The following is a 19,810-nucleotide window of genomic DNA, read 5'->3' on the forward strand; positions in this document are numbered from 1 at the left end:
ACTGCTATAAGTATATAACTGCTATAAGTTACAGGACAATTCTCTTACTCAATGCTAAATCTGAGTCAAATTTCAAATTTTTATTTTTGTGCTCAACAGACATACCGAGATGTAAACTTCGAATTGAATATCAGAAAATCATAAGATTAAGAAAAAAAACTAATTGGAAATTTACCACAGCTTGAGACCCTGAGAATTTATAAATCACCAATCTATACCTATCAAATACTAAAATAACACACACATAATAATTTGTTTTTTAAGGAGTATTGTATTGTATCAGATTAACGACGCTTCTTGACTACTAAGGTCCCTGCGTCGGCCCTGCAGTGCATTTCTGCAGCATGATTCGATCTCTGGGTCCCGTATTACCAAGCTAGGGTCAAACCCACTGCGCCACCACAGGACTTTTTAAGGAGTATTTCGTCTCATATACTTAGTTTGAACCTACATGCATCTTTATTAGAGTCCATGTTTTTCTGACGATTTTGGTCTTTATTCGAATATTTTAGGATGAATAGAAGTGGAAATACTAACGAAGAGCTCTAAACTTACAGGACTCTAGACTCATAGGATTAACCATTATAGACGTTCGCCGAAATATTGAGCTAGACACCGACGGTGTAATAGATATGGCGGGAGTGGAAAAACAGAAATGACTTTTTGTTACAAAATTGTGAATTCCGTAATTTAAGCATAATATATCGAAATTTAAGAAACAGAAAGATACACTACGTTGTTATAAAAAGTAAAATTTCGGTTAGTAAATTTTTGAGATTTTTTCAATGTTGACACTGTTTATTAAAACACTATCAATAAAAAGAAACAGTGATTAGTTGATGCCTTATTGCCTGTACATAAAACCCTCGCTTTAAATGTCTTCTATGCATTTCTATCTCTTCATTCTGTTTTTCTTGTTATACCCCTGAAAGAACTAGTATTTAATGTTTGATACATCTTTTACGAATATACCAGTTGTATCTTAATACTCATTTCCTACTCTTCATTACTATCCTAGTTACTAAACGATGCCACAAAGTTTCCGTTTTTCAGCTCCGCAGCTCCAACTTACCAAAGACAGTAAAAACTAAATCTGGGCATTTGAACAAATTAAGTAAAAAGTTACAGGTTAACTTTTGGTAAAGGTTGAACTGAAACTGCAGAAAACCACCACTAAGATCATTGGATTATAGAAAAAAAACAATAAAATAGAATAGTGCCGCAGTGCATGAGAGTAGCCATAGACCATATAAAACAACGCAACAGTTACGGAAAAATCAGCACAATTTTGGTATAATATAGGGCTAAAGCCGGTCACTAGGGGAAAGGGTAAATATGGGGAGTGCTGCTATGCTGGAAGCGACTCGAAAACCGAATAAATAGTAATTTCCAGGATGTAGTGAAGTAAAACTTAGTAATACTGCTGAGTTACGAATTTTCTGAGAAAACATTATAAATCAAAAAGAGTAGTACTATTATGCTATTTATTTTGTGCTCTTTGCAAATCACATTATTGCGTTTCTGATAATGCACGCCACCCCCACCACATCCCATGATTGTCCCAGATATAGCCCTAGGCCACGCCACAACTAGCCTAAATGTTTGGTGGAGGAGGGGAAAATACTTACCGACTGACTGGTCATTTTTACCGATTGACTCGCGTGATAATGCTTTTAAAATTACTTTATTTTTTGCTTTTACCGACTGAGATACCTTCTTCATTGATTTTACACCATATATTTCCATCAGCCTATTTACCCTAATGACAAAAATTTTATCCAGTAGACAGCTAAATTTTTTTTTACCGAATGGGCAGGGCTTCCCTCCTCTCCTCAATACAACACCTCTGGCCCTAGGACATATGTAAAACCAGAACTATACACGGCAACAATTAAGTTCGTAGCTTATAAAATGCAGTATGTTTCTATTCTTCAGATTGTCATAATTTCTTCCATAGATTCATACACAGGAATATTACCTAAGACTTTGGTTATTATATCAGATATTATGTCAGTTTAAATAAAAAAAAGAAACTTGCATCAAAAAAAAAACCTGACTTTTTCCTTTTTCTTTTTTTTATAATATTATCAAACTGTCGAAATAGATCATTAAGGGGCTGTGGCGCAATGGATAACGCGTCTGACTACGGATCAGAAGATTCCAGGTTCGACTCCTGGCAGCCTCGTTTTTTTCCCAAAAGAACTGATCTACAACAAAATTTTTCGCATGTCACTTAATATGTACTTACTCCAGTAAAAAAGTAAGCTATAAATACTGTATGCTCAAGGACTTAAAGCCCCACTCACACAAAAAATTTTACAATTGTAAGATTTAGCAATACTTTTGATGCGTTTTTAAAGTTTTTTTTTATACCCCACACCCACAAAAAGACAGACTTCGTCTTAAGGAGCACAGGAAAGGCAAATGGAGACCATGGAATCAAATGGGGAGGAAGAACGCTCCTGGACTTAGATTATGCTGATGATTTAAGCATATTAGATGAAAGTGTGATCAAAATGAAAGAATTATTAGAGGTTTTACGAGTTCAGGTTGCTAAAATAGGCTTGAAAATTAATGTTAAGAAGACTAAGTCACTAAGGCTAGGAATAAGTGAAGATGAACAGGTGACATTAGGTAACGAAGATTGATCAGGTTGGGAGCTTCAGTTACCTTGGTAGTATTATTAGTAAAGATGGTGGGAGCAGTGAAGATGTTAAAAGTAGAATAGCTAAGGCTCAGGGTGTTTTTTCACAGTCAAAAAAAGTTTGGAAGAATAGAAGGATAAGTCTACAAACCAAGATTAGAATATTGGAAGCTACAGTGATAACATTGGTCAAATATGGCTCTGAAGCATGGCCACTCCGAAAAGCAGATGAAAATTTACTAGATGTTTTCCAGAGAAATTGCCTACGGATTGTTCTGAGTACCCGGCTGACTGACCGTATTTCAAACAGTAGGTTGTACGAAAAGTGTGGTTCAGTCCCGATTTCTGGGGCTATAATGAAAGAAAGGTTGAGATGGCTAGGCCACGTTCTACGGATGCAGGATGACAGATTACCGAAGATTGTCCTTTTTGGCCAACCGTCTGGGGCTACACGGAAAGCAGGTCGTCCTTGTCTGGGTTGGGAGGATGTCATAAATAAAGATTTAAAGGAAATGGGAACTTCCTGGGAGGGTGTAAAGAGGGAGGCTTTAAATAGATTAGGCTGGAGGAGGAGCGTGCGTAGCTGTGTTGGCCTCAGGCGGCTTGGTGCTGCAGTGAGTTATTATTATTAGTAGTAGTACAACCACAAAAAAAAAAAATCCTGGATAGGTCATTGATTACAGATGATGGTGTCACTGCAAGGCTAAAAAAAGCTGGTCAAGAAGATGTTTTTTATCTATACTCAGGGACGTACCAATTGATGGGGGTCAGGGGGCTAGGTACAAAAAAAAATCCTCAAAATTCTTAAATTCCAGGGCTCATCTTATTCAGATTAAAAAATAAATCTGTGTTTTTCCAATTACCCCCTCCCCCTCCCTGATTTTTTTCTAAATTAAATGTTTAGACCTTTTGAGGATCTAATACAAATTTAAAATTTTACGGGTAGCAAAGAGAAACCTCACCAGCAAAGAAGAAGCAAGTCCCAAATGATTACTTGCTAAAATATTTTATGCTTTTACACTTGGCGCAAGGAATGACAATAAATGGTCCACCACAAAAAAGAGGGTAGGAAGATGCACAAGTTTTTCTCCTCTATTTGGGAATGTTGAAATATCATAACTAATTGTAACAACATTACTATTTATTGGATTCTATACCTTAAAAACAGTTTCGCGAGTCTCTTCGTCGGTTCAGAGTCTCAAAGACGAAGAGCCTATTATCGAATTTCCCAGCACCACAAGGAGCTCCCAAATCAATTTTGATAAAAATTTATGAAGAATCTTAAATATATCAATGCTTCGACAAACTCCTAGAAAACGAGAGACTAGAGAACATATAATCCATTTCTAATTGTTAAGCAAAGCGCTTTTTACTGAATATGCATACAGCATAAATAATATACATCTTGAGTCGGCAAGGTTTTCAATTAAGGCAGGTGGCACAACAGGGAACTCTCCCACAGCTGTCCAATAACTCAAATGATTTTTTTAGCTGATTTTATTGTTTTCCAAGCAGGTATCCTATTGGCATAAACCCTTTTTAGAATTTTATAAAAATGATGTCATTTCACTTGTTGATAGATAAATCTATCATCCATCCGTCCATACGTCATTCCTAGGACAGTTCTAAGGTAGATGGTCATAGAAGTTAGGAATGAAAGATTGTATTGACTTTGGGTTGACACGTGACGGATAATGCCCACTGGACTCGTACGCGAAATCTGGAACCGAATTTGCTTGGACTCACAGGCCAACAAATGAACCTAAGCCTAATAGGCTTGGCTGCTTCTAGTCTAAAGGACCGTGTCATAGGATTGATACGCAACCAACAAGTCTCCCGGGCTCACAGGCGAAAGGTGAAACCATTAGTAATCCAAGTGTTTGGTTAAATGGCACGGGTAAATGGCGGGGTAAATATGACTCTCTTATTGGACAAATACTTGTGTGTTAGCTTTTGGAAAGGCCTGTCTAGAGTCTTGAGCAGGTTGACCAATAATTTAAAATTGATATAGGACCATTAGAGTGCCTGGAATGAGAGGCAAACAAGGTACGACCGCTCTGGTTTCAGGCAGGTTGGCCAAGAATTTAGAATCGACACAGGACCGTTAATTTTCTTGGGATGACAGGCAAATAAGCGTCAAAAGCTAATAGTCGGGCCGCAACTACCTAGAGTGTCAGGCAGGCATAGTATACCTTTAAATTTTAATTATGTAGCATAGGTGAGATTTTTTTGTTACTGCGTCACTGCGAAGCCCAATAAATTAATAGGAATAAAATAAATTTTAAGTAAATAACCTAGGAATGATAAGTAATATAATTTATAACGTAAATTTTTCATATCGGTGATTAATCAGAATAGCTGAGACACACAAGAAAAAGATCAAAAGCTTATTGGTAAAAAGAAAGCAAGTCCTAACTTAACTTGCTAAAACACCTTTTACTTCTGAAATTGATAGAAATAATTAACACGAAATGCCTATTTACAAAGTAGATGTAGGAAATTTGGTGAGTTATTCTTTATAAGAGGGGGGGCTACCCTGTCCACAATAAAAATAAAACATTTCATGGCAGTGTAGCTTCTACATTAGATTTAAATTCAAAACGGGCAAAGATTAATTTAAGACTTTTTTAAGACATCATAAATAAAATACCACGACAAATAAAACACCAAACAAAAATATATATATAATATAAATAAAATATAAAAGTCTAAAATATAAGATATACAAGTCTTAAATTGTCGGTTTTGTAATTTCTTCAATATTTTTTTTCTGTTGAGAAAGGCTCCCGGACGTGGGGCCGAAATATTCGGAGTATTTTTATTTTTTTAGTTAAAGTATAGTTTATGTATTTCATTTTTGTTAACTGCTTTATAGAAATTAAACCCGTTTTTCTTTAATCAATTTTTCGTATCCTAGCTAATAGTAAGTTAATAGCAAATAGTTCTACAAAGGAACAAAAAGAAAACCTTCAACAAGATCTGTTAGAATTAACTGGACATCTGGACGCCTCGTGCTTTCTGTTTTGACAATATCGTCATATATGTAATTTCTTGGCCTTATGGTAGGCAATTTATCTTCTTTAGGTAATTGAACTTCTCTCTGTCGTTTAACAACCCATAGATTCTAAAAGAAAGAAAACAGACGTTAGACAGGTTTAAAGAAAATAAAAAAAAATATGCACTTCATGCAGTGTAAATTTCCCAGGAAAAGTCCTTGTCTACGTTCTTTGTTGAAATCGAAAAGAAACAACTTCAAGTAAGGAGATTTGTACTCTTCAAGAACAACTTCATTGATTCGATTAATTTATTTATTTTAATTTTTTTGCAATTTTTAAAAGTGAACAGGAAAAAAAAAGCTTCTTTCCAAGAAAAATCTTTGCTATCCTAAATAAAACTTGCCTAATATTTTTTTTCGAGGTTATTTTCATAGCCACCAAGGAGGGAAGAGCCAAATTTCTGGTAACTAACATTTTTAGTATCTAAAAACAAATTTGTTAAGGATGAGGCTAATACTTGTTTCCCTTTTCTTAAGTTTTCTTCTTTTTGGGAAGCTACAAAGCGTAAATAGGCTTAATCTCAGAAGCTGTTAACAGGTAAGCAAATTTTCCAAAACTTAAAAACCAATTTTATATGTGACTGTTATTTGTTCTATCTTTTTAAGTTTTTTTTTTAATTCGTGAGGTTCCTTATCATGCAAAAAAAGTGGGGAACATTCAAGCTAAGGTAAAAGTATTTTCTCTAAATTTAACTAAAATTTTTTTGAACATATGAATATTTTTTTCTCTGTCCTAAGCCTTTTTTAAATCGGTAAAGAAAATCGTAGAAGCAAATTTTACTATTCAAAAACAAGCTGCTCAACTAGGGCAAAAATCAAGGAAATTTTAGTCGAAAAAGAAGTTTTTTCAACTAAAAGTAAGAAGCAACATTAAAATGTAAAACAAACAGAAACTGTTGCGTATATGAGGTGGGCTACCTTTTTCCCAGCCGTTGCTCTTTACACTAAAGTTTGACTTTATGTCACAATTTTTTAAGAAAGACTGTTCAAACAGAAGGGCCATTGAATTTGAATGAGAAGTAAATTTGAAGAACTTTGATTGAAGCATAAAGATCAAGGGTTGAGGAGGAGGCAGCTGTCCTCACATACGAAATTATTTCCATTTTAAGTTTTAAAGGTGCTCCTTACTTTCAGTTGAAAGAACTTGTTGTTTTTAGTTTAATAATAACAAGAATTTATTTAAAATATATGAACAATACATTTAGAGACCTTTTAATGTCCTTGGGTTTTCTAAAAAGCCCACTAAAAAATTTGATGATAGACTTTTTTCTCCCTTATGTACAAAAGTAATGATGTTCCTGTATATATGAGGATTAATAGACAGGACAACCAATTACCTTCCAATGAAATCTTGGCTTTCGAGAAGAAATGAGTTTGAACTCATTGGCCAGTAAGACTAATGGTAAAATTAATAAAGCATTGAAATTGCAAAAATTCAACTGATAGTAAAAAGGCGTAAAAAAAGGGTCGAAATCGAATAAAGATAGCAAGATTTCTTTTTCCATTTTTCAATGTACAGCCCAACATTACTAAGCTCCAGGTCGAGTGGGTGGTAGTAAGAGAGTTCAATAAAATTCAAACTGCTGACTGCTCTGTTTAAACTGTTCATGCCAAGAATTGAATTTGAATGAGAAGTACATTTAAAGAACTTTGATTGAAGCATAAAGATCGAGGGTTGAGGAAGAGGAATCTTTCCTCATATTCGAAATTATTTCCATTTTAAGGTTTAAACCAATTGAGATTGTGCACAAAAAAAAATAACACCCGAAGAAGAAGGCTGCCTATGGAATTTTCTTCAAATGTAACAAAAAGTATCATTTTTTACTTTTTTGTCATCAGACCAAATGACTTTTTTTCTGTTTTTTTTTGTCATTGTACAAAGTACCATTGTTTTTTGTTTTGTTTTCTAGTGTTTTTTCTTCTTTTTTTTCTCGCGTCATAAATTGATAAAGCCAAAAATTTTGATATTTTTTTCCTGTTCATTGAGGTCTTCTTTTCTAAGTCTAAATCACCCTCAAGGCTCAAGGAAATTAGAATAAAAATCTCAAAAATAACACACAGGTCAATACACAGGGTCAAAATCCAAAAAAAAAAAAAAAAAACACAGGGTCAAAATCGAATAAAGATAGCAACATTTCTTTTGCGATTTTTCAATGTACAACCCAACATTATCAGGTTCCAGGTCAAGTGAGTTGTAGCAAGAGGGTTCAATAAACTTCCTGAGACAAAAATGGATCAAAGGAGTTTAAACTGCTCATGCTAATTTTGCTGATATTTTGTTGTACTTTTTGTGGAGGGGGTTTAGTTTCGTACAGCAAAAAGTGAACGAAGGACTGAGAACTATGCAGAAAGCAGCCGACCTTTCTGACCTTTTTTTAGTACAAAAACGTACAAAGCAATAAAAGGGGAATAAAGATTACTGTGTTCATTTTGATAGCCTGGAGGCACGAAACAATCAAATCCAGAGCTCTCTGAACTTGGTTTTTTCTTGAAACCTATTTTGATTACATGGGATTTTGTATGGCTTCAGATGAAGTCCCAGTGATTTTGTATGGCTCCATACAAAAGATTTTGTATGGCCAGATTTTGTATGGCTCCAGTCTTCAGATGAAGTGCCAGTCAAAACAACAATGTAGAGCACTTGTTGGTGAGCTTGCGCTATTTCAAGTCAAATGAAGTTTCTTGCTTTGTTGAAATATTAACAGGATTGCCATCTATTTTGCCATTTTATTTCCCTTGGTCAGTATGATGATGATTTCAGTATTGAGATTTTTGTTTACATGAAAAATTCTGCAGCTCACAAAGCAGTCTTGGTTTTCGACTCAAGCAGCCGAACGAACTTTACGATGGTTCGGGCATCTGCTTCGAATGCCACCACATCTACCCGCAAAAACGATCTACGATTTCGACCCAATCAAAGTCGGTTGGAAGCGACCTCGCAGCCAACCGAAGAAAAGTTGGTCCAACAGCCTGTCCGAATTCTTGACGATGACAAACATCAGACAGGGCGAAGAGCAAATACTCGCCATGGACCGAAGTGGATGGAGGAGGCAGACGTCACTCTCTACGCCGAGCAGTGCCCGGCAGGAGACTTGAATCAAGTAAGTGAAGTCTTTTTCATGTAAACAAAAATTACAAAAACATGAAGAAATATAAATCTAAAGGAGTAACACACTTCTTAATGCAGAATTCTTAATTTTTTACAATTTCAAAGTATACTGATATTTCATTTGTAGTTACTTAAAAAGACAGAAACAGTCGTCACTAGCACTAGATTAACAAAATAAAAGCTGATATTCCTTGAAAGAAAATACTGGTTTTTACTCTCTTAAAAATATACATTTTCACAACTCAAATCCTTGTCATTAATTGTTTGCCTAATCTCGACTTAAGGTACGTTTTTGTCACTTCATACCAAAGGAAAATGCGGCAGTGGCACTTCTTAGAATGCACTATTTTAAATCGCGAGTAAGAAAAAAAGAAGAAAAGGGAGAGGTAGGAGTAAAAGAGAAGTAATATAATTACAAAAGGTAATGACAAAATAAGTAATTACAAAAAGGCATGACAGATAAGTTTTTAGGCAGTATTTTTTTTTCAGTACTATTTTGGACATTCTGGGCAAGTACTATTAATTAGAATTTTGACTGAGTGGGTAACCTTTGGTCTGAATGAAAACTGAAAGGTAGTAAATAAATGCTCTTGAATTAGTGCATAGTGCAGTAGCCAAAGCAGACAAACATATTTTTAGACATTAAGAAGTTTATGTGAGAGAAATGGGCAATTCAGACGTTGCAGCTGATTGCAATGAGATTTTTGTAGGAGTTAAGATCTCTTGCTAATTTCTTTTATTTTTTGGGGGAATGGAGTGTAATCTATAAGCGTTACCTTAAACTCACTGGATGCTGACTTCTGCTGGATCTGTCACTCAAAATATTTTGATCTCTGACCAGAGAAGGGAGGCGGGGAGCGGTATCTTGTGTGCCCCATAAGAACTAACATTGTAAATTTGAAAATGAGTAGCCAGTTTGGTACCTGAGTGCATTTGCTCATGAAAATAACTATCAATTGGGCTGCTTAAAAATGAATGCATAAAACAATTTTGCTTTAGCTCTTCCCCAGACAACTGTAGAAGCTCTACCACAAGAACTGCAACAGATGAGGTGGACACGTATCCAGTAGCCCAAAACACACAAACTATTTTTGAAGCAGCCGGAACAACTATTCAGACAGATTCTGCTAACACAACACCCGTTTTAAGTCCAGTTTCTACTTCAACTGCATCCAGTAGCCCAAAACACAAAAACTATTTTTGAAGCAGCTGGAACAACTATTCAGACAGATTCTGCTAACACAACACCCGTTTTAAGTCCGGTTTCTACTTCAATTGCATCCAGTAGCCCAAAACACACAAATTATTGTTGAAGCAGCCAGAACAACTATTCAGACAGATTCTGCTAACACAACACCCGTTTTAAGTCTGGTTTCTACTTCAATTGCATCCAGTAGCCCAAAACACACAAACTATTGTTGAAGCAGCCAAAACAACTATTCAGACAGATTCTGCTAACGCAACACCCGTTTTAAGTCTGGTTTCTACTTCAATTGCATCCAGTAGCCCAAAACACACAAACTATTGTTGAAGCAGCCAAAACAACTATTCAGACAGATTCTGCTAACGCAACACCCGTTTTAAGTCCGGTTTCTACTTCAATTGCATCCGGTAGCCCAAAACACACAAACTATTTTTGAAGCAGCCAGAACAACTGTTCAGACAGATTCTGCTAACACAACACCCGTTTTAAGTCCAGTTTCTACTTCAATTGCATCCAGTAGCCCAAAACACACAAACTATTTTTGAAGCAGCCAGAACAACTATTCAGACAGATTCTGCTAACATAACACTCGTTTTAAGTCCAGTTTCTACTTCAATTGCATCCAGTAGCCCAAAACACACAAACTATTGTTGAAGCAGCCAGAACAACTATTCAGACAGATTCTGCTAACACAACACCCGTTTTAAGTCCAGTTTCTACTTTAATTAATAATGAACAAGTACCACTAAATATTGTTTCATTTCTATAATACTGGTTATTTCTTACATTTTCAATGGCTTGAATATTCTGTGTCAGCAAGCAATATATTTTGTTTCAGTTGTGACTACTTTGTTGAGGACAGGATCTGGCTGGCCTAAGAAATGTTCAGGTAAAATTCATTTTGTGCAAAAGGGAATAAAAAAAGGAAGATACCAAAAATATATTTCAACAACACGGGACAAACAAAAATAGTATGGTAGCATGGCAAAACTTTAATGAAATAACATCTGGATTTATTCTCCCAGTTGCTAGTCAATGCTTGAGCCTGGGAAAGGAAGAGGTCACAGAAAATAGAAAACCTATTTGATTATTAATACAGGGAACAAAGTTTCTACCAAAGCAGGGCTTGGCATTCTGTAGTATTGTTGTAAAATTACAGTAAAATAAAAACTCGGGAAGTTAAATTGGCAAAATAAGGTACTCCCTAGGAAATACAGGGTAAAAATGGTGTTTTAGAGTTGCCCTGTAGCTAAAAGGCCAGTTGAGCATTCCATTTTAAACACAGCTTACAGCTTTTAATAAATTTTTTTAATGATTCCAATTTTCCTGGGCTTAAAAAATGTAATATCCCTTCATCTAGTTTCATCAATTTAATTAACCGTCAAGTTTATCCTTTTGATAAACTTGTGCCTAGGGTAAAACTTCAGCAATTGGACAGCGCCTGATTTTGGATGTCCATTTAGTAAAAAAAAAAAAAAAAAAAAAAAAAAAAAAAAAAAAAAAAAAAAAAAAAAAAAAAAAAAAAAAAAAACGAATAGAAAAATAAAATTAAATCAGATTTACTGTTATTCCGGAGTAACATCTTATCAGTTATTATTTTTTACATTTAAACCTAAGAAATACTACCATTAACAGCCTTTCATATTTAAATAGCCATGTTCAGCCACATTCCTCATATCATATACATTTTATTTTTCATTTATTTGTAAAAGTATTGAATGCAATTAAAAAAGAGGTTTGTAACACTTTGATTAATTAAGCACTGGTTCCTGTAAGTGGAACATTCAGTCACTTTTACAGTCATTAAGAATGTTTTAACAGAATCTGCTTGCAAATCTAATTCCTCCCCTTCAGACTTAGATTCTGATTTAGATGACTGCGCCTGTTCTGAAGCCCCCCCCCCTCCCTAGACGAAAGTCTTTGACATGGCTCCAAGGATTAAATATCAATTTCTATCTTCACCCTCCCATGGTCTTTCCCTTTGAGCTAATTTTGTATTTATCTGAACATTCTTTTGAAACAACTGCTGAAACACAAGATAGATTAAACTAGAAAAAAAATTTCTTTTTGACACTGTAGTCAGTAACAATTCATTTGGTAGCAATTCGTTGAAAAGCAGGATAAATCTTAGATGAGAGCAGAGGGACTTTCAATTTCCAATTGAATCATACCCCTCCAAAGCTTATACAACCACCTTTTCCACACTAAGCACATCTGGGAAAAAATAAATGAACAAATATCCATACTTTGAACCCTTATGGTCTATACTGTAGGTAATGCAATGATTGCCCCTCACTTAAACAGGAGAGTAGATCTTTTAATCTCCCTTCTAATGAAAATCCTGGATTCATCAAAGGGTTTATAGGGGATAATTTTCCGTGGAGGGGGCAGGGGGCAAACGCCGGTTCCCAGGAAAAAGAGCATATGAATACAATATTTCTCTGAAATGTGGAATTTTAAGTGAAACAAGGATATTGATTCTGCTTTGTCCCTCCACATTGTTGAAAATTCAGATTATGTAGTTCTATTTGATGAGGCAACTTTAATATTTAAAGCAAAGGGCATCCCACATTCTTTTGGGAAGGCAAATGAAATTAAAAAAAAAAATACATAAATAGAGACCTTGCTTTAAAAAGTGATACTGGAGATATTCATAAAGACCCAATTTACAATAACTTAAATTAAAGGATTCAAATAACATTTTTCCTTAGTTTAAATTAAGATCATCAGGCCAAACTTTTAATGAAAATTAGGTCAGTAGACAAACTAAGTCAACCACTAAGCAGAGAATTCTTGCCCAAATCTAATTGGTGAATAGTCTTTCATTTATTCTGGTTTGTTTGATTCAGTCTTTCTTCTGTTCAGTTAGTTAATTCAAAATATTATTTTTCCTTCTTTTCTAACACTGAAGACAGCTGGGCAGAAGTCCCTGACAAAATATCTGCCTCATTTTTGCTTCTTTTGTCTGCTGGCTGACATTACCCTCTTTTTTGATTTTTTTATTGTTTGTCATATCTCAATCCTGCTTGAAGCCCTTTCTGTCTTTAACAGTTCACAGAACTAATGTAATTTTATTTTAGATAATATTTCACCATTTTAAAATTACAATTACCTTTACTGTAACACACTATTGTTCTGATAACATGAGACCTAAGTCAGACCTTTTAAACCAGGGAACAAAAGCTATACACAGAACAAAATAATATTCAATATTTTGAATATAACAATTCAAAAGATTGAAGGAAGTGGTAAGGAACTTTTGTTTAAGTCAAAATATTATCACAAACTTTCCAGAAAAGTCCTATGTTGGTGAGATCCACATATTTCGTGATGGGCCATTTAGAACATAGGGGGGCCTTTGGGGAACTAGATACTGGGATCACATAAATAGGAATACAATCTCTACACAAAAAATTATTCAAGACTGCACAGGTTTGCTGGAGAACAGATCATGATTGATGTTTGAAGTAGTGATAGCTACAGATATGAAAGTAAACTGTTGATTTTTTGAGAGCACATGGAATGCATTAGGCAACATCTTCTTTACAATTTAAGCTTAGGGGTAATGATCACTTGATAATTCTAGTTGAAATTACCAAAGATAAGACAATGTTTGAATGAATGGAGCAGTTGTTTTACATGTTTAGCCAACTTGCAACATGTGCTGAAGCCTAATCACCATAATTAGTGGGTAAATAAACACTGCAACTACTCCTATGCTTTAGGAGCAGATATAGTTATCATTTGATGATGGTGATACAAACTTTAGTGATGTGTTGTGACTCAGTTTGAATTTAACCAACATTTCCTATAGACAAATTGTTTCTTTCCCAATGTGTTATATACCAATGGATGCAGAAAAGAATGCTTAACAAAACAATACCTTCTTTGTCTTATTCTGTTTTTCGATAGACAATTACTTTATTTGTGATAAGTGCCACATCACCTGGAATTTAACTTTGTTTATGTTTAGTTTTTTGACCATTCTCTTCAAAGTTGTAATAAGTGTTGCCAATATTATGCCAAAATCAACAGTAAAAAGTACTAGCACATCTGATGAACCGGGAAAGAGACCTGGTAAACGTGTTCAAGAAAGCCCCTCTAAATCAGACTGCTGTATGAAATGCCTAATAGGCCTTGATGAGAGTGCTAAATGTTTGCAGTGCAACTCTTGAAGCAAATGGACATGTGCTACTTGTCTAAAATTGAATGATAAGGAAATTGGTGCATTGAGCTTGGCCACAAGTAAGCTTGAATGTACATGGAACTGTTCTAAATGCCTTACAAGCCCACCAACTCATGCCTCCAGTGTAGCAAACATAACGTCAGCCAATTCAGCCACCATGTTGCCCTTCCAGACAACTATCCCCCAGATGCTAACTAAACTGGCCTCTAGTACCATGGACGCATTGAAAGCAGACTTCAAACATTTAAACACTAAAATGGCTACTACTGAGCTAAACCCCTCCACACAGTGGGATGAAAAGACTGCTCAATTGATTGCCTGAGAAGAAATCAAATCTGCTAGCATCTCAGCCCTGAGTGCATCCAATATCATACAAATATTGCAAGCTGAAAAGAATCATGATAGTTGAAAATTAAACATTGTTGCACTTGGAATACCAGTGTCTGGTGACCCTTCTATTTTTATTTGATATCATTTAGTGCAGCAGTATTCCATTGATCCTGGCAAGCTAATGAATGTTAGACATTTGCCGTCTTGTCTAAATTCAACCCCAAGCCAACGTCCTCCACCTGTACTTTTCACTGTGTCTAATTTCAAGGTCAAGAGAAAAATCCTTCAGAAATGGTTTGAACTCAGAGTGAACATCCAGTTCCAGAGCTCCATCTCTGCCTAGCAAAAGAAATAGTCAATATTGCAGCTGTATCTGAGATATGCCCCAAAAATGTGAGACAGTCCCTTACAGCCCAAGCACTTGAAATCAGTGGATACCAGCTCATATCTAACATTGAATCTGATGCCTGTAGGAGAGGTTTTGGAATATATGTCAAAAGTAGTCTTCAGGTAAGCACTTTGATTCCTTCTTCCCATAGCTGTGTTTGGGTTGAGAATGTCTGGGTTAGACTGCAGTGGGGTAAATCTACAATAATGCTTAGAGTGGTTTATTGTAGACCTAATACTCCCTCTTGCCTTGAATCTGAACAGTATCTTGCTAATATTATTTCTGATATTATCAAGGACTCTTGCAACCAATATGTGGTGATTCTTGGTGACTTCAATCTTCCCAATTATGATTGGGTTGATGGTTCTGGTTTTTTATCCAAAGAACAGGAATCTCCATTTCTTACTTGCCTGTCTGAACATTCACTGTTCCAAACTGTTGACCAACCTACATGGTACATGGTCAAACATCTAACATGCTGGACCTAGTTATTCTTAATAATCCAGATTTGTGGACTAAAAATTAATTTCTTGCCCCTATTGGTAACAGTGATCATGCTGCTATCCTCACAGAATTGCACTTGGCTACTACTGAACCTCTTCCTAAACAACACAAAGTTGTTGATTACAAGCACATATCTGAGAGACTTGCTGACTTTGATTGGGATTTTTGAAAAAGCTCACACAAGAACATTTTGGAGGAAACAGGCAAAAACACTACCCTTCATGACTCATCTAACTAGCAAACTACTGAATAGGAAGAATCAAACCTGGAAATGCTTAAAAAAAAAGAAAACAGCTGCAAACTATCAGAAGTATCAAAAGGGACAGAATGAGACCACCAATTCCATCAAACAACTGAAGAAGAGTTGCAAAGAAAGTTTAGCTGAAAATATAAAAAATAACCCCAAGCTGTTTTGGCAGTATGCTTCTGCTAAATGTCCAAATAAGCACTCTGTCCCTGATCTGACCCATCATGATCAGACAGTTTCAGACCCAGATATTAAAGCCAAGATCCTTAATAAGCAGTTTGCATTAGCTTTCACACAAGAAACTGCTTGTCAGCTCTAGTCTCCTCCCTCATATACTATTACTCAACCAATGCCACCTCTAGAGCTAACTGAGGAGTCTGTTTTGAAACAGCTTGCTTTGTTGGATATAAATAAATCTGCAGATCCTTAATAAGCAGTTTGCATTAGCTTTCACACAAGAAACTGCTTGTCAGCTCTAGTCTCCTCCCTCATATACTATTACTCAACCAATGCCACCTCTAGAGCTAACTGAGGAGTCTGTTTTGAAACAGCTTGCTTTGTTGGATATAAATAAATCTGCAGGGCCAGATGGCCTCCACCCTTCTCTTTTGAATAAGTGTAGAACAGAAATAGCATACTCACTCCCAAAGCTTATCAGACTATCTCTTGATAGCTCAAAGCTTTCTGCAGAGTTGAAAGTGGCACATATTACCCCCATTCACAAAAAGGGAAGGAAAGATTCTGCAGAAAACTACTGGCCTATTAGTGTTACCTCTGTTGTTGTTAAGCTTCTTGAATGTATTGTCAACAAAGCAGTTATTGAGTATCTTGAGCAGAATCATCTTCTCAACAGCTCTCAACATGGTTTCCAAAGCAACAGACCAGTTGATACTAATCTGCTCAAGCCATATGACTATATTACAAAACTAATGGAGTTGGGAATCCCTGTTGACATGATCCTTTTTTATTTTTCAAAAGCATTTATGACAGGTCTATGCCTATTGAAATTTTGACAAAACAACATTTTACATTAATTTTCAGTTATCAGTTGCTTTTTCTCTGCCTTTACTTTTGAAAATGCAAATCCTATTATTCAAGTATAATTCTGAACCATATCAATGTTTTTTTTTTCAAAATTTAGAAAATGTAGGCCTATTTGCATATCTTGAAAACCTTATAGGCCTACATTGATATTGAGCAAATTGTGAAGCTGAAAACAATTTAGTTGTACTTCATTCAAGCAGAAGATCTATTTAGCAAGGTTTAACTTTTATAACACTTATATTTTTAAAGGTCTTCAAAAGACTGGACCCTCTAGAGGGAGAGGGAGCTAAGGTAGGTACTTCAAAATACCTTACCAGGACATACTTTAGGCTGTAGACCCATCCCTGAAAGTTTTATTTTCCTAGCCTAACCCCTATCCAAGATAGCAAGAAGTCACTAAACTAGAATTTTATTCATGTTGGTACCAGCAAATGTAAACACTAAGCATTGCAAGCAGCACTTTTCATTTGAAAGTAGGCTAGGACTATTTTGCCACCCAAAAAAGATGCTGTTTAACAATTTTAATCTTATCCAATCGGCCTAAAAGCTTTCCCAAATTACATAAGGTCCATCCCCTAAAACTTTGTTTGTACCATGGTACAATTTTGCATAGACTACCTTAGCCTAGAGGAATCCTTGTCTTTTTAATGTTTTACTTACTCTTTCTAAGTTCAAGATTGTATTTTTTGCACTCAAAAGAGATCTGTTCAAAACTTTAGATTGTAAGCTCATTTCAAGATTTCTGTTAATTTTTGAGCAAATTTGACTAGAATATCTTACTGAAACAATCTATATGAATAAGACACATAAAACTAAATTTACTTTTATAGATAGCACTTAAAGTTAAAGGATTCTATTTTTTACAACAAAATTCAGATGAGGTTTTTAAAAATAATGATGAAATAAGACCATGGTCATATGCAGTATTTTTTTTTTAGAGTTCTTGATTTTTGGACAGGCAAAATGTTCAACAAACACCAGAAACAGGTGAATTTTTTCATTCGTTTAAGTGAATATCTTAGCTTAGTTTTTTCCTCTTTTACTTTATGTTTTACGTTTTACCGTATACAGACAGGACTTAAATAAGAGACATCAGAAAAATATTCAGCTTGTGTAAGTAAAATGAGAAGAGGATGTGCTTTGAATAAATAATATTCTATTTGAGAGGGATAACGGTAAGGCTCATTTATTATTAAATAATTGTTGTTTATTTTAGTATGTGATATAGCTCTCTATCATCACAGGTGAAAAAAAGAAAATTCTAAAGAAATTCCGTTGATTTTTTCAAAATTATATTCAATGTGTACAAGAAATCTTCAGTCAATCAGAAAACCATTTTTGTCTGTGTTGAGCTCTTTACTTCTTTAAAAAAAACTTGTTATATGGAAAAAAATTTTTAATTAATTTTTTTACGTTTTTATTACATAGTCTTTTTCAAGGAAAAATATAATTTATATCTTTTCAGTTTTTTTCTATAGGAATCCATGATTTGGTTCGCCATTTGGATGTTGGAAAAACTTTTTCAACAATTTTTAATCCTGACTAAACTAGTATTGTTTAATTTAAGTTGATACCTCCTGAAGTTTACCTGGCAAACAAAACTTAATATCATTCCCAAAAAAGTTCTATCTATGCTATTTGAAAACCTGGATACACTTACATTCTTTTAATTTATTTAAATTGAGAGCAGAAGTAGTAACAGTAGTAGCCCCTAAAGTTTCAGATTGATACCCCAAGTCGTTCTCGATACATTGCTGATGTTTTTTTATTGGTAACCGTACACACAGTGCTTTTTGATTTAGTTTAGAGCAACATTTAAATTCAAATCATAATGGGTCAACAGCATACCCAATACCGCTAGAGACAAAGCCGCTGGACTGTTCTGCCATGCCGAACAAAATATCCGTCTCAAAGCTTTGATTGGATGTGTTTTGAAAATTAATAGGCGTAGGAGGAACGATGCTTGCCATCAAATTTGTTTTTAATCTTGAAAAGGGCACTAGAACTTTAGTCTTAAATCAAATTAGCTTCTTTAAAAGTTTCAATGATATTTTTAGCTATCATAGAGTAGCGCTGCCTATGATATGGCTTATATGCCCTTTTGAACAGCTTTGTCACTCAGCAGGTTTTTGGTGCCACTTTGGGTGGCAAAAAGTGCCACTTTCATATAAAAGTGTCATTTTCCAAAAATTTGTCACTCGCGATGCTTTGCATCGCTCGCACTGGTGCCAATAAGTTTTCCAAATTGAAAATATTGCCAATCCACTTGGGATCAACTCCGCACGGTTTTCCGCGTCTTTAAATTTTCAAACATGAAAAGTTGGCTCTAATGTTATCTATCAACTATTAAAAGTAATATTGATTTTGCTTAGGTGGTGCTGATTCTCTACTCTGCGCAGCACTTCCAATCTTTTCAATTTTCCTGCCCTCCCCTTAAAACCTGCTAAAGCACAAATGGTGCTTACTGTTTAAAATGGGAATTCATCCCACAGAGTACTTTTTTTTTCCTGAGAAATCTTTGCTCATACCGCAAAAAAGGAATGAAAAAGAAAAGAGAAAAAGCCGTGCAAGATTTTTTTTGAGAAAACAAAGAAAAGAATCAGTAATATTCGTCTATATTGAAAGTTTTTCATCCAGTTTTTCGACACAACGGACTATCTGAATTATTACAGTGCGTTTGGGTACTTGCAACTTTTCTTTTACCTGGAAATACTGAACAGAATACCGCAAACATAGATCACAGCTATTGATGACCAATGATAAATACAACTATCAGACACTAACTCTTTCAAACAATTTATTTGGCAAAAACTTTAGGATATCCATCTGCTGTGGTACATGGGAGACAAAACTTAGGGAATTACGACTTATTACACTCAAAACTTCACGACCAGGAAGTAGCCAAAAGGAGGAGCTGTGCCAAATTCTTTTTTTGGTAGTGATTAATCAGTACGTTTCCAAAAATGGCTGTTATTTATGATTAATGTGATGATGATAAAGCTTAAGATTTATAATTAATATGAAGGAGCATAAACATAGCAGTAGAGTGTTCCTGAATCTGAAAGCAGATAAAAGAAGAAAAAGCAGAAAAATGAAAGA

At 35.0% G+C, this 19,810-nt stretch overlaps 1 protein-coding gene and 1 non-coding gene across 3 annotated transcripts in view; one reads left to right on the forward strand and one right to left on the reverse strand.

The window, feature by feature from the left end:
* LOC136030894 (large ribosomal subunit protein bL9m-like) overlaps window positions 1-17,499 on the reverse strand; it is a 67,782-nt gene extending 50,283 nt beyond the window's left edge. For both annotated transcript variants that reach the window (XM_065709990.1, XM_065709989.1), the window contains exons 1-2: window positions 17,372-17,499; window positions 5,612-5,768 (exon numbers count right to left, since the gene is read on the reverse strand). In XM_065709990.1, coding sequence (XP_065566062.1) covers window positions 5,612-5,768; window positions 17,372-17,443 — 229 coding nt within the window. In that variant the 5' untranslated portion in view covers window positions 17,444-17,499. The remainder of the gene's footprint in view (window positions 1-5,611; window positions 5,769-17,371) is intronic.
* On the forward strand, window positions 2,113-2,185 carry Trnar-acg (transfer RNA arginine (anticodon ACG)). The gene has a single exon. It is a non-coding gene; the product is annotated as a tRNA-Arg (tRNA).
* Window positions 17,500-19,810: the final 2,311 nt, after the last annotated feature.

Source organism: Artemia franciscana, chromosome 9 (genome assembly GCF_032884065.1).
Source record: "Artemia franciscana chromosome 9, ASM3288406v1, whole genome shotgun sequence".
NCBI lineage: Eukaryota > Metazoa > Arthropoda > Branchiopoda > Anostraca > Artemiidae > Artemia > Artemia franciscana.